A 16,583-nucleotide genomic window follows, 5' to 3' on the forward strand; every position below is an offset into this window, starting at 1 on the left:
TTTGCCTCTGAAACTCCAGTATATCTTCGTTTTCACACCAATGCCTTTACTTTTATGGTAATTATGAGTTATAACTTTGCTGCATTTTGATTCACACAAAAGTTCTTTTCCCTTATAGTACAGTCGATTATTTTCAATCGAATAAAACTCTTTGTTTCTGTGAAATCTTCGCAGTGTAGATCGTTCTAAGGGTGTCTTTTCTGCAACCGGTACATGATAGGTCCCTTCCGATACCGCTTCGAACATGATCCTATACTCTGTATCGGACATTAGCCCGCACGTCCTCCAGCCCTTTGCTAGCGCCATTATAATCTGCAACAGCAAACATATCAACCTGAAATAAAGCATTACTATTATGTTAGTTAACAGCAATAAACTAAAACTCTGTTAACGGTTCTATTGTCTTATTGCTTTAACTAATAATTATGTTTTATCAACGTTAAACTGTTGTAATATTTTTAGAATACTTTTTTTTCGAAAAATCGCACAATACGGGAATTTGAATCTTTATTATAAGACCTTGATCAACAAGCAATAGAGCTCACTGTTTACCAAACTTGACATAAAAGTACACTGCTGACATTATTCCAATTAAAACGTTATGGTTACGACGTCATTTCCCCTGACCTGCACCGGCCGATTATATGAGACCTTAATTGTGCGTTCCCTGATTCCATAGCAAGCGAAACGTATTTTCCCCATGCGATCGCACATGTAATAAGCATTTGGTAATACGATGGATGGACAAAGTGTCAAGTAAATTCGTCAAGTACTTTGATAATGATTGAAACACTCTAGATGCTTTGGGGCTGACCCTCGTACCCCCTTATCTCAACATTTTACAGTATTGTTTAAATTAATGTATCGCGAGACACGCGCACTGAGTTAAAGGGCGAATACTCTTATGATTTTGTCGGAGCAGAAGTCAAAATCTGCCTCCGGGGTGAATACTATCGATTGTTTCCATTGGCTTATTTAATATAGAGCGCGTGAAAACGAATTGCGACGGCACGTGGGCCAATCTCCACGCAGAGTTGTCGTTCCTTGCTCTCACATACAACTCTGCGAAAGGCTCAGCCCTCCATTTTGTCTATAAAATAGATAAAACCGAACAAACGCATCCAACGTATATTTGATTGGATATTTAAGATCGCATGCATTACATTAAGAAATACGACTTTTAAATGTACGATAAATCGTGCAAAAACTTGCGAGTTTTAATGCAACTCTTTGGAACTAATTTATTGCCCATTTACGCAGATGGAATCATTCCACGCACTTCACAAATGTAAACAATTGAACATATTTTTTTGAGTGACGTTAGGAATTGCTTCGACGTGTGTATGTATGTTGGTTTCTTAACATAAAAAACATATCAATTTTATAATAATGAATTAAGACTGATAAAAGATATCATGGTATGAGACGGTTTTCTTTAATGCAGTGAATGCAATGTAACCGTCGTGCAAGAGATTGTTTAGTATTCTGTAACCTCAATGATGAACGCTTGGAATGATCATGACATAAATGAGACGCTTTCATAACAATTGTCCGTTCTGAGCCCAACACAGAGGTGAATGTAATGTAACCGTCGTGCAAGAGATTGCACGTGGGCTTCATTAAATTAGCCAATGAAAAAACTCGAAGTATTCAGTCCGGTGGCAGCATTATACTTCTGCTCCGACAAATTCATTTAGAGTAGTCGCCCTTTAACGCTCGCGATACGTTAATTGGCGACGTCGACGGCTTTTGATTTGACGTCATAGATTTTGCAAAATTTCCGCTAGAAAATTGAATAATTACAATATATGCATTCATTAATTAAAATATATTTCGCCATAGAAAGTAATATTTCACCGTGGAGAAGGCAGGCGATGCAAAGACGTTCCTTTTCTGAATTTAAGATTTCTAATTTTTGCATATAAATTTTATTAAAGTATGTTGAATCCAAATAGGAAATAGATAATAAAATCGGTCCTGGTCTCGATGCTTTAAGGAAAATACTAGTTGTGACAATAATACGTTTTTCTTATACATATACTTTTCATGTTAAATGCATTTTATAATAATAGTTAAACCATTTAGTAAATGAACAGTATTTATGTACCAATTTGAATATTTCGTTAAAAGACTATTGGCAAAGCCTTTATGATACAAGAAAATGAACAACCAATAATATTGCACCCGTGTTCTACGTTTTGAAGGAATTTAATGTTCGCCTCCGACAACAACAAGTAATTGTAAGCGTCATGTTTTTTCATAATCGCCATTCAAAATTAAAATATCTTTTTTAACATTAAAAAAAGTCAAAATGCACCAACAAATTTCATGCAAATCACATTTACTTTATGTATATGACTTTGCAAAGCTTTTTATGAAATCAAGGTATATAAAGGTATGTTATAGTTACCATGGTTTAATCACACGAGCAATCGTGGTATATTCATGCCCAACTAAAATCAAACATAAACAATAATTACCTAAAAATCAGCATCGCTGTCTTCATGGTTCTTTCTCTAGTAAGCGTGCCAAAATGAAATCCCAGATAATTCAACTGTTGGATAAGAATACTTCATCCAATTAAATTTTATAATCGCGAATCGTGTTTGCATCTTGTAGAAACATGTCTAAACTAAATGTCAACCAGATGGACGATCTCATTTTGCTGCCATTTATTTAAGTTAATTGATTTGTCTGTTAAAATGATTGTTAGCAATAAGACTTTCGTACTGTGGCTGTCATCCGAACATCTGTAAATTTGTGATATCATTTTTGTGACATCAAAGCAGGTGCGGATCCAGGGTTTTCGAATACGGGGAGGGGCGTAGGTCAAGTTTTACATAGGGCGGGTACTTTAATGAAAAATTGTTAACCCTAAAACGTTTGATAGTAGTTTGTGCTATCTAATTCCATCGCCAAAGGCATTTTTTTTGGTTAAGCAACCTTTGGCATTCGATTTTAAGGCCCAAATATGCACATTTTAATTTTTAAACATCTTGACTGATTTAAGGGGGGGGGGCGCACGCCGCTTCCGCCCTTCTTGAACCGCCCTTGCAAAGATCCGAAAACGTTCAGCGGAGCACAAAAACGAAATATTTGTTTGACAACTATGAAGATTTGAATATAATCTGGTGAAATTAACATATTCAATAAATGCCATAAATATATTCCGATTTCTATGAAGAATTGTCATTTGTATCTTATTTTTGTCAATGACAACAGTAATGTATGTGTCGTTAAAGAGACTTTTGTCAGCTACTGAACTTATCTTATCGCCGTACAAAAATATTGAATTGACACAGACCTTAGTGCAAGCCTTTCTTCATATTTAGGTTGGAAAATCGTACAGCTTGTTCAGTTTACTAGTAATTACGACCGACACGGAGTCCTTGTCATTTGAGACTGATTACTGACGTTGGGTGTAAAGCCGTTCACACAGTCAAGTTAGCTGTAATCGGCGATAATTTGATTATGGGTTTAGTATCTAATGCATTACGCAGCTGCACCCGCACGTCCAACCGTTTCAGAAGAGAACCGCTATTTCCTGACAATTTTCATAGAAAGGCATTGTCCTTTGCCGGCCCCACAATGAGCCAAAGAGCTGAGCAGGTACCGGTGCGATTGACGATTCTACCCAAGAATATTCGTCTTTTATCGCTTATTCAAAGATGGCAAAGTTGTCAGTCTCCAGCAGATAAACCGAGGGATTCACATTTTGTTTTACCCAGACGGTTCCTGTAAGACTGACCTTATATAGCCAAACTTGTCGAAACGGCCTCAAACCCAAAGAAAACTTACGGGTACCTCGTTTTTCCGATTTCCGATAAATTCAAAACAAGGATTTTTTTCATATTGAATAAAACTGAACGTTTTTGGTCGAAAATGAATAAATATGACCGCTTCGGTCGATCTTCACCGCAGCTGACATTTATGGACAATACTGACCACAACTGACCATTTCGGACAATACTTACTAAAAACTGAGCATTCTGGTGGAAATCAACTTAAAGAACCCCGTCGGGTAATCTAGATCTAACCTTTAAGTTTTAGTCATTTTTACTTCACCATTTCATTTTTAACATGACTTACAAAGGTGTGCGACATTTATCGTTAATGTTGCGACATATATCGGCAGTTGAAATTTGTGCGACATTTATCGTTAAAGTTGCGACATATATCGTCAGTAGGATTTGCGACATATATCGGTCCTTGCGACATTTATCGTCAACGTTGCGACAAATCTCGTAGCATGCGACATATAACGGCGATGCGACATTTAACGGCGCTACAATGGGCTAAACTGTTTCGATATCCAATTTAACAATAATATGCATTTAAATGCAGAAATCTTCCAAACGTATTTTAACATTTTGTTTTAGGTAATTTTATTGTATGTGTCGTGTTCTAGGAAAACTGGGCATAATGCATGTGCTTAAAGTGTCGTCCCAGATTAGCATGTGCAGTTCGCGCAGGCTAATCAGGGATGACACTTTTCGCTTTCATTGCATTTTTCGTTTAAATGAAGTCTCTTCTTAGCAAAATCCAATTTAGGCGTAAAGTGTCGTCCATGATTAGCCTGTGCGGACTGCACAGGCTAATCTGGGACGACATTTTCCGCACATGCATTATGCCCAGTTTTCTCAGAACGGGACTTGTATATAAAGTGAATATAGTCAATATGAGCGTATGTATCAAGACTGGCCGCAAACTTTATACTTATTTAGTGAATTTAGCTACATTTAAATAAAAGTCAACCTGGAATGACAACAATAATTCAGAGCCGCGCATCAAATCAGGGTCGGTCGGGTTAGTTAAAATAACAACTTTTTCTTGTTTTATAGGGAATTAAGTTATATTCATGAGCTTTACTTTTACATTGTGCATTTCGTTTTTAATTTCCCCCAACATACTTTGTTGTAATAATAATTGTTACATTAGAGTTTACTTAAATTGTTACACTCAACTATTCTACCTCCAGGCTCGTTCCTACGACTGCGTTCGCGGACCTCCAAAGACCACACGACACACAAGACGATCGAGTCCTTGGCCAACATCAAAGCCTTCCTCAACCTGAGCAAGATGGCCGCCTACCGGATGGTCAACCCGCACAACGGCGTCGGCGAGTACCCCAGGTTAGATTACCTTCCCGGAAACGTGTTCGCCGTAGATACCTTGCTCACCGGAAGCGCAAAACTGAAGCAGGACGGGAAATTCCTGGTGCATAAAAACAGTTCTTCGAAGGATATGAAGATCCTTAAGTGTCGCGACGACAAAGACAATCCGATCATTATGCCCCTAAGTCAGAGTGGCGAGTTCGTAGAAATTATACCTAATGACCTCAACGGCAGCAATCGTCTGTCCGTCAACAGCGCCGAGCTTGTCGAGAAACAAACATTTCCCATCGTCGTTCGCTACATCCGGGGACCTTTCAAACCGCGTCTAAAAAGCTTCACTGGACTGTTCACGCTCCTGGATTCGTTCGAGGAGAATACGATAGTGGGGTGTGTCCTCGACAAGAACGGTTACACGTTCATGGAACTGCCTGTGTGTTCACCGTTGACCTTTCACCTTGCGCTCAATTTCACCGAGCTTCAAGGTCATCCTATGGTGAAAAACGCTTTACGACTTTGCGACACCAACGGTCACAATTTCGCTCGGGATTTGAAATTCAAATTCAAGTTTGCGCAACGCACTGAACAACCAGAGACTCCCGATAAGCCTCCAGATGAGGCGGATGATCCCGGCGAGTCACCAAGCGCTCGCAATAGCATTAAAGGATTTGGTGTGACCTCAACTTATATCTATATTTGAAAAGAGTTTGTCGATATGGACGGTCAAACCAAAGTCAAACGCGCACTGCTTTGGTAAGAGATTAACTGCAGATGAAGTAGCACGTGAAGCGTTTAGACCAAGGAGCGCTGGACACGTGTTAAGACAGCAAGTAATAGAGTATGGTTGTTTCCGAGGTACTAGTATATGTGACTTAAAACTACGGGGATACACACCGTTTGAACTTACAATAATGAAGACCTCTTGTCGATGCAATAACATTAAAGTGCTTAAATTTAATCGGTGTAATGGATTATGTCTTTCGTCTGAATGAAGATGACTGTATAACAAAGGATACCATAAGGACCTGGTTATCGCAGAATACAGGTTTACTGAAAAAGCATGTATTTTTAGAAAATACAGAACTTATATAAAATAACATAAATACTCAAAATCAACAAATATTTCGCAAAATATTTCGTAAAAAATAACCCATTAAAACAGTGTTCCTTTCAGTGACACAATTTCAGCGCTAGATGTAGAATGGTAACATAAATTTAACGAGATACAAAATTCTCGTTTTTATTTTGTGTACGACAATATATTACATGTTAATTTTCCGCCACGCTATCCGAATATTTAAGAGCGAACGCGAGACTCGCTTCGGGCAGGGTCGGAAGAACGACGTATTCGTTAGAACTGGTAGGTACATGAAATATATTGTGACACACAAAAATAAAAATTAGCATTTTGTATCGCGTTAAATCTTCGTTAACAGACCACACCTAGCGTTGAAATTTTGGCTATTGCTACAAGGAACATTGTTTTTTTATGTGTTAACCTTATTTTACTAAATATTGTACGAAATATTCGACGATTTTAAGAAGAATGTAATAATATTTAAGCGTAGTTTACAACACGCATATTTTATTTATTTTTTTTGCTCAAAACATGTTAATGTATATTTATGTATTCTTGTACAAAATATATTGCATTATATATTGCATTTCCTTTGTGAAATGAAGGATAACTTTCATAGTCCGCACACACGGTCATTCAAATAGTCTGTGCTTCTTGATCTGTATCCAAAGATTGTGAAGATGAAGCGATATTTATCATTCTGAATTTGTTGAAAGGATTGGGCTCGGATGTTTTACCAGGATCCAAATTTCAATCGTTTCACGTTCACAGATTCTCTGATTTTAGACAAATTACATAATTAAAATCAATGCCTTTACTTTAATATTTGACATTTTTAATAATAATACCAAGCGCACGGATAAAATAAAAACAGTGAATTCCCTGGCTGTCGAACCAAGGACTTTTCTAACGTTCTATGATAACGCCATGTCGTCTTTTTAAGTGAAGATATGGTTTAAACACTAATTTACAAAAATAATGAGGAAAAGCTTTAAAATATCGATTTTGATTGATGATTGTCCTTTAACGAACCGATATTTTTAAGATTTTTTCTTAATCTAGTGTGTTATTTTGCTTGTTTAAATATTATAATATTGCTGGTTTAAATAGTAGAAATACATTTTTAGCTCATATATTTTTTTTTTTTAAATTATGAGCTATTGTCATCACCTTAGCGTTGGCGTTGGCGTCCGGTTAAGTTTTGCGTTTAGGTCCACTTTTCTCAGAAAGTATCAATGCTATTGCATTCAAACTTGGTACACTTACTTACTATCATGAGGGGACTGGGCAGGCAAAGTTAGATAACTCTGGCGTGCATTTTGACAGAATTATGTGCCCTTTTTATACTTAGAAAATTGAAAATTTTGGTTAAGTTTTGTGTTTAGGTCCATTTTATTCCTTAAGTATCAAAGCTATTGCTTTCATACTTGCAACACTTACTAACTATCATAAGGGGACTGTGCAGGAAAAGTTATGTAACTCTGACTGGAATTTTGACAGAATTATGTGCCCTTTTTATACTTAGAAAATTGAAAATTTGGTTAAGTTTTGTGTTTATGTCCACTTTATTCCTACAGTATCAAAGCTATTGCTTTCATACTTGCAACAGTTATTAACTATCATAAGGGGACTGTGCAGGCAAAGTTATGTAACTCTGACTGGCATTTGGACGGAATTATAGGCCCTTTATACTTAGAAAATTGAAAATTTGGTTAAGTTTTGTGTTTTGGTCCACTTTACCCCTAAAGTATCATAGATATTGCTTTCATACTTGGAACACTCGCAAACTATCATAAGGGTACAGTAAAAGGACAAGTTGCATAACTCTGGTTGTCATTTTTATGGAATTATGGCCCTTTTTTGACTTAGTAACTTTGAATATATGGTTAAATTTTGTGTTTCGATCCACTTTTTTTCTAAAGTATCAAGGGATTCAAGGCTATTGCTTTCAAACTTCAAATACTATAATGCTTTCATGAGGTTACTGTACCTGGCAAGTTGAATTTTACCTTGACCTTTGAATGACCTTGACTCTCAAGGTCAAATTATTTAATTTTGCTAAAATTGCCATCTTTATTAATGATTAGATTTGATTGATACTTTGACAAAACTACTTTTTACCTGACATACCGCAAAAGATCATCTTACAAATGACCACCACACCCTCACACTTTACCTAAAAACCACAAATATTTATTTTTATTATTTTATTATTGAAATACCGTCCAACCATCGCACCCAAGAATCCCCTCCCCCCCCCACCCTACCCCCCCCCCCCGATTTTTTTTCCCGCATTTTTGGAAGATAATGTAATAAATGTCCACCCCTACCTTGTTTGTGATTGAAATTAAGAGTCCCTTCACCTTTAAAAAGAAAATAGATGAGCGGTCTGCACCCGCAAGGCGGTGCTCTTGTTTTAACCTATGACAATTTGTTTGAAAATATTCATTTTTTCCAAACTGTGAACAAGTCCTTTTAATTAAATTGAGAAATGTGCTTTCCATTTCACCAAAAAGCATTGTAAAACCGGACTATGAAGCTTAAACGTTATGGAAACTGTTCTTTTTATTAGCCAGTATGTGAGCGGATTGTATAGTGTTGTTAAATGGCAGCTAAGTGCTTGTATTTTACAGAATTATCTGCAGATGCGCGACATATTTGAGTCGTGTTCTGAGAAAAATGGGCTTAATGCATGTGCGTAAAGTGTCATCCCAGATTAGCCTGTGCAGTCCGCACAGGCTAATCAGGGTCGACACTTTCCGCATAAATTGGATTTTTTCTAAAAGGAGACTTTATTTAAACGAAAAATGTCAACGAGGCGGAAAGTGTCGACCCTTATTAGCCTGTGCGAACTGCACAGGCTGAACTGGGATGACACTTTACGCACATGCATTAAGCCAAGTTTTCTCAGAACACGACTCATTTGTGCATGACATCGGCTGCAAACATACTGTTATTCCACAGTTCATTTCATTTGCGTTAATTATTATTTACTCCGTTAATGTATTTTAAGTTTAAGTATATTCCGTTGTAGAGTATTATTAAATAAATTATATAGAAGATGTATTTACGGCTGTTGTTTTATCCGAACTATTGACTATATCATTTAAAGTGTCATATATTATAATAAAATGCATCTGATATAAAACAAGATAAGTATTGATGCAAAGCATCAAAGGGCGTCGGAAATTTCAGTGTAAAAGGCACTCAATGAAGTTACATGGAACGATTTTTTTTTCTACTGTAAATATTAATATATTGGCCGATTATTTTAAACAAAATAGAAAAAGATACTGGTATAAACATTATCTATGATTTTGTGTTATAACCCCAAAATAACCATTATGTATGATGTCGTGTTATAACCCCCAAATAACCATTATCTATGATTTTGTGTTGTAACTCCCAAATATTTCATAGTTCAGTTTATTTACATTGGTTTCCTTTTTTTACTGGTATCCGTTTGCAGTTTTCATTAATGGAACAGAACTGTGTAGGTTTAAAAAAAATCTGCTTCATCTTGTAAGCGTAATTTCATATTTTTTCAACTTCAAGGGGAGATGATTCTGAACTTATTCTTACGTTGCTCATTTACGATAGGGGTTGAGTACTCATTAATATGAAAACACTGTAAAAGTTTGAAAACAAAATTGAATGAAAACTGTAAATTGTATAAAGAAGCTGTATTTCACAATACTTTGAAATTCAGTAAAAGATCATAATAGATTTATTGCTCCGATATTCATCATTTTCAATAGGGTTCGAGTAATACTGATATAAAAACACTTAACATGTTTGGAAAGATTCGAACGAAAGTTGTGAACTCTTTTAAACAAGTGGAAATTGTTTATTTTGTAAAATTTAATAGAAAAAAAATTCTGAACTTATTGTCCCGATGTGTCTCATTTTAAATGAGGTAAAAATGCTCATTGATATGAAGACACTGTAAATATGGAAAGAATCTGATGAAAAATGTTGACATAATCACCTAACCAAGCAGTTTTTCACTTTTATTTTTAAATTCAAAGAAACATAATTCTGGACTTAAGGTCCGATATTCCTCATATAGAGTTTGGGTTGGGTCCTCATTGATAAGAAAAAAACCTGTGAAAGTTTGGGAACAATCGGATGAAAATTTTGGACTTCGAACAAGGATTTCAAAATGTCTCAAATTCTAAGGAAGATAACTATGCACGTAATGGTCGGATAATGCTTAAGGGCCCAAACCACCTGGATAGTAATACGTGTCGCGCTTCGCGCTCTATATGTGGTTCTTAAAAAAACAACTCCGAGGAGTGCTTGACTCTATGGAAACGGGTTGCTGGCATACAGCTCCTCTTGATAATCGGCTGCTTCCTTTATCGCAACTTATTGTTACAATCAATAATACGTGTCGCGCTTCGTGCTGTATATGTGGTAGGGATAGGTCTATGATAGACAACCATAAAAATACATGGATAATAGATGTGTTCTTTGCATTTATTTGTTAATATAAAACACGTGTATTTTTTTAAAGATATTTAAGTGATGTAAGAAATTTTAATTAACGTTGTCACCACGTTGCATCCATTAATTTTAATACAAATGTCCAATTGTAGTAAAATGGATTTTGAAATGTCTACATAAAATAAAGCTTTATTATATTTATTAACCTGACTGAAAAAATGTCAGCCGCCGAACTGTTCCGTTCGTGTCGGAACCCGGGATTGAACCGGGGCCTTTAGATGACTGTTGCGTAAACAATTTCAGTCTAACGCTCTCCCAACTGAGATATTCCGGCTTACATTCACTTATGGCTATTATATGTCTATTAATAAACTAATACATTGTACGTTTTCGTACCACTACGCCTTCCAATAAACTTGCTTGCGCGATAGGTCGTCAAGTATCGTACTACATTGATTCTCCAATAAATAAGCAAATTAGAAAAACCACAAAATAAATATATTTTGATTATGTTTTGTTTTAAAAATAAAACATCATTTGTTTTTATACAAAACCAGAAAGTTTCGCGTATTTGCCCAGTCCCTGTGATCTTTCCCCTGGGATCAGTTGTGGATCAGTTATTAATTAAAACAATAAGCTTTGCATTATTGGCAATAAATGTTGTAATAAATGTAATAGGCACAAATGCAGTACTTATTTACACTAATTTACACACAAAAAATCACCACTATGCAAGATATTCTTAAAACAAAAATATATACATTGATCCGTAAAATAACTTCTCCTCTCATAAGCGCAAAAAAATGCATTACATACTAGTCGCCGCCCTCCAGGGCGACGCCAATAAATCAATTTGCCGATCTGAGAATCGTTCACTGTAAAATGATAGATTTACACGAGGATAGCGTATACAAACTGATGGCAAAACAGAATGCAAGAGCAAGCGGAATTATACACGTGCTTTAAAATTAATTTTATATTTGATTGTGTAAAATGTATAGAATACCATTTCTACAAAGAAAATTTAGCAAATCATAATTGTACTAACTACTTTAAAGTCTTAGTGTAAACTGGCATTTGATCTCATTCCAGAAAATTATCCCGGTAAAATCAAATACGTGTGTTAATCAATGCTTTTTATATACGTCTCTCTGGGCATTAATTTGTGTGAGATGTGCATTTGTTATTTTTCAGTGTAGCGTTCTGTATCATTTCATCGCATCAGTACATAATCTTTTGAAGTCTATTCACATAAACCCGAAAATGACCTTCTGACAATGATAATGCGTTCAAATATGGCCAAAGTGTTGTGAATTCCGAGCTTAGTATTCATCAAATATTTTGTTTGGCGGTCGAACAAAAGGTGTTTTTTTTTTCAAAATCCGGCATTACTATATCGGTCATCAGGTCAACTTAGTTTGCAAAGCATTCCGCGGAATGTATCACCCCGGTTTCAAAAATACCGCTGCGCTCTTTTGCATTGAAGTTGGAGATGAACGTTTTGGGCAAATTTACTTAACCAATGTAATGAATGGTGGTGACCAAAACCAACAGATGGTCAGTATGCGGCAAATTATTCCACGCTTTGATGTTATACTTCAGTAATTATAGCATTCAATGGATACTTCTGAATTTGTTTAGATAAGTATATGGAATCGTCATACATTATGCCCTTGATTAGATATTTAATTAGCTGAAGAGGTAAGTAGAAAGTTAGCCCATTTATGCCTAGCGTCTAGAAAAAATGCCTTGGCAAACAGCGTAGACCCAGATGAGACGCCGCATGATGCTGAAAGGAATTTTTGTAAGAAATATTCTAAATATAGAAATAAATATACTGAACTGTTGTACGATCTGGGGCAACGCTAATAAAACCAATTTAAAAAGTGAATATTTTACAAAAACGCGCACCGAAAGTCATTCTACAAAAGCCAAATAGAACACCATCTAGAGAATTGTTTTACAGCTTAATTGGCTCTCGTTTATTAATAGATGTAAATACCACACGGCAATCTTGATATATAAATGTGTCAACAATCAGACTCCAGAATATTTTAATAATATTATAACTTTTTCTCAAAATCAAAAATATAACTTAAGATCTGCCACCCATAGCGATATTGTTAATACCAAAGCAAATACAGGTTAAGAAACGAGCTTTTTCATACCATAGCATGGATATTTTGAACAGTATACCGATTGGAATAAGAATGGCATGCTCTATCTCTGCTTTTAAAAGGCAATATAAAGCACATTTATTTTCTAATCAATAATATGTCATATGTTGTGGGTATTTGTGTTTGCTTTTTCTAATCAATGATATTTCATGTGTGTCTGTCTAAAAGGCAAAATGTGTGTTATGTATTGGTGTAAGAAAATATTGTTTAAATGTTTTACTTGTTATAGATCTATTTGTGTATGTTAGTTTAAGGAGGCCACATTGTAAAAAAGTATTGATTCATCTGCATAATATGTATAATGCGTCATTGTCTTTATGTGTAACCTTCTGTTAATAAAGCTTTTATTATTATTATTATTATAATCAATAATATTTCATGTGTGTCTTGCTATGTGTGTTATGTATGGGTGTAAGAAAATATTGTTTGAATATTTTTAATTATAGACCTATTTGTGTATGTTAGTTTAAGAAGGCCACATTGTAAAAAGTATTGATTCATTTGCATAAAATGTATAATGTGTCATTGTCTTTATGTGTAACCTTCTGTAAATAAAGCTTTTATTATTATTATTAATATTATTATTAAAATTACTGTATTTGTATCATCCTCAATTAACCAAATTGTGAACAAGTCCTTTTTGAAATGTATGTATTCGCCACGACAACATTGTTAACCTCGAAGGTAGTCATTAATCAGACCTCTGCCTCCGGACCATTTGTTTGAACAATTATAATGAATCATACACAAACAATATTCAATATTTTTTGAAGAGAATAAACATTTCAATATTTTCTGTATTCAATCTATTACTGAAATAGAACAAAAAGAATGCTATCGTACCACTCATCTATAGCCGCATGATATACGCCTGATACGGTTCGTAGTGGAGAAATCGTTACAATCGAAAATATGAGATACGAAGTGACAGGTTATTCTTGGTAAAATGGGTTGGTATCCTGTTCTCTATAATAAAATTAATGTTCGATCATGCTTGGTACGAAAGTGATTAACGCCGCGCTTGATTGCATACATATCACAAGTAATCGCATTAAAACTGATTTAAAATCTTGGCAAAACAGTAAAGGTAAAATGAATTATGTAATTTAATAAATTGCATGTATACCCATTTTTATACAATTAATATTACAAGGATTTCGAGTCCATTTCACGTTATGTCCCAAATATCTACATATATGATGTATGTAGACCCTCCCTGTTTGAATAAAAATAGTTCCCGGAAATATTCCTCGAATATAATTAGACTGGTGAATATGAACGACACATGTATGTGCATGTATAATTATTCTATTGTTTTCTTAACATGACATAAACTAATATTTCGGTGTTTTTTTTTCATTTTTCAATAACGATATTTTTTCGAGTCAGTGTTTTTCTTGAAAACCTGACTGTGCGTCTAGTGTAAACTTGAATATATGAGTCGTGTTCTGAGAAAACTGGGCATAATGCATGTGCGTAAAGTGTCGTCCCAGATAAGCCTGTGCAATCCGCACAGGCTAATCAGGGACGACACTTTCCGCTTTTATGGTATTTTTAGTTTCAAGGAAGTCATTCCTTACCGAAAATCAAGTTTAGGCGGAAAGTGTCGTCCCCGATTAGCCTGTGTGGACTGTACAGGCTAATCTGGAACGACACTTTACGCACATGCATTAAGCTCAGTTTTCTCAGAACACGACTCATATCGATAGCACACTCTGTCTCCCGATCGCCAATTTACTAGAAAGAAATGCTGATGGCGTGTTTGTGAACTGCTGCGCAATGGAACGTTCTATGTTTAAAGTAAGTGTACACATAGTACAATATTGCAGTGCGATTAACATTTGTTAAATGTTTTAATGTTTAAAATGTTCTAATGTTTATATTAAATATGGAACAGTAAATTATCTGTGTATATCACAGTAAGATTTTAAATGGAACAACACACATACAACACTAGTATTAATCACATGCACAGCGACCCAGTCGTTCTTAGCACAACGGGTACTCGCGACGGAACGTTTTCTACTCATCTCAGTTTACGTGGATTTTAACAAATGTGAAATATCCGTTTATTAATTCGGGCCTACTGGCGGGAAATGTTCTCAATATTTAATCGGACATTTACAAAGATCGTCAAAGGTCGAGGTCAGGGTTGAACAGCTATGCCAAAACTACAGAATCAAGAGTTATGTATGTTGTGCACTGAACTTCCCTGCAATGAGAATTATCTGCCTGAGAAGTTTTAGATTTATTCCACTGATATGTAGTTCTCAAGCACAAGAAATCCTATCGCCTACTGACGGCTATTCGGACAGCCTAAAACCATCATACATCCATCCCCACCCTTACTTTGTTGTGCGGGTGTGTACAAAATGGGTTCACACCAAAGGCCAAACGTTTGAAATAAAAAGTGCATGCCATTTTATCACTGTATACGTCAATTTTGAAGTCTTTAGTGCATGTCATTGTAGAAAAGTGAGCCAGTTTAGAAGTCTGTATGGCACTTCTTTCTAGCACTTTAAGCCCGTTTAAAAGAATTAAGTGCATATCATTCTAGAACTTTTAGCCAATTAAGTATTCAGTAGTGCATGCTATTCTAGCACTGTAGTCTGTTTTTATAACACTGTAAGCCAATTTACGTATCTGTTGTGTAGGCATCCATAACAATACACGTCAATTTAGAAGGCAATAGTGCATCTCACTCTAGAAACGTAAGCCAATTAAGAAGTATGTTCCGCTTAAGCACTGATAATAAACAAAACTTAGTTGTCGTAAATCACATATCGTTCTGCGTGCATAGGCGGGTCAAGGGAGCGGGGGAACGCGGCATAAGCCCCCTCTAAAATCGCCAAAGTAAAGTCAATCCATTTCATGTTTCACACTTAACTAGATCTAAATCACCTTTTAAACTCATTTTTCTTCTTTTTTGTACACAACATTGCCCACTTATCACAGACAATAGCTAAATGTTTAGACTCTCTGTCGCCCGGTTTTTCAAGTAGAACTTTGCGATTCTGATGTATTCCTCTTTTTGCACACTCATTATTTTTTTTCGCTGCATTTTATGTCAACTAAGATGTATGCCTTCAAAATCACTAAAATCGTGGAGCTTCCGGTGGGGCTCTGCCACACTGGACCCCCTAGCAGGGCTTTGCCCTGCACCCACCAGGGGGACCCACGGCAAATCTTTCAATATCCCCCCAACCAGAAATCCTGGTGCCGCCCCTGGGGCCGTTTCATAAACGATCGTACGACAATTTTAACTTACGAGATAAGTATGTAATCTTAATAAGTAGACGAACTAGCTCGCCATGCTCGTCAAATATATACGGCGCTTGAGATGCCAATGTAATTAATTAAGTACTGAAAATATATAATCATATGATATGGACTTTAGCAATTATGTATCTTCAAAAAATGTATCGTATCGTAAATGTGTACTACGATGTTTATTGGGTGTGTATATCGGGAAGTTCATTAGGTCCTTGCGCACATGAGGCTACATCGTGTGGACGTGGAGTGTGTCGAAGCACTCCTACCATATTAAGTTACTAGTCTCACAAAACGTGGGATGAATTTTGAATTAAAACTGCAATTTTCCGACTCTATTTATTATTGATAGATTTTGAATGATGTTGTGTTCTTGTGTTTGGGGTGGGGCCGGAGTACTCAGAGGAAACGGAATAGGGCTAGAAACCTGGTAGCCTAGGTGAGAAGCGCATGTATCAACCACTGCCCTAGTAGCACAGCCCCCACATCATTCTAGCACAA

The 16,583-nt window shown here is 35.9% G+C and overlaps 1 protein-coding gene across 2 annotated transcripts in view; it reads left to right on the top strand.

Annotated features, from left to right (window-relative positions):
- LOC127855270 (uncharacterized) overlaps positions 1-16,583 on the top strand; it is a 224,944-nt gene that overhangs the window by 10,898 nt on the left and 197,463 nt on the right. Inside the window, exon 3 of one of the 2 annotated variants that reach the window (XR_008037434.1) lies at positions 4,979-7,574. Coding sequence is in view for 1 of the 2 variants with exons in the window: in XM_052390719.1 (XP_052246679.1) it covers positions 4,979-5,811 (833 nt within the window). In the remaining variant the exon portion in view is untranslated. Of the gene's footprint in view, positions 1-4,978; positions 8,371-16,583 lie in introns of those variants that run through there. The other variant, XM_052390719.1, reaches the window with a different exon arrangement.

Source organism: Dreissena polymorpha, chromosome 13 (genome assembly GCF_020536995.1).
Source record: "Dreissena polymorpha isolate Duluth1 chromosome 13, UMN_Dpol_1.0, whole genome shotgun sequence".
NCBI classification, from domain to species: domain Eukaryota; kingdom Metazoa; phylum Mollusca; class Bivalvia; order Myida; family Dreissenidae; genus Dreissena; species Dreissena polymorpha.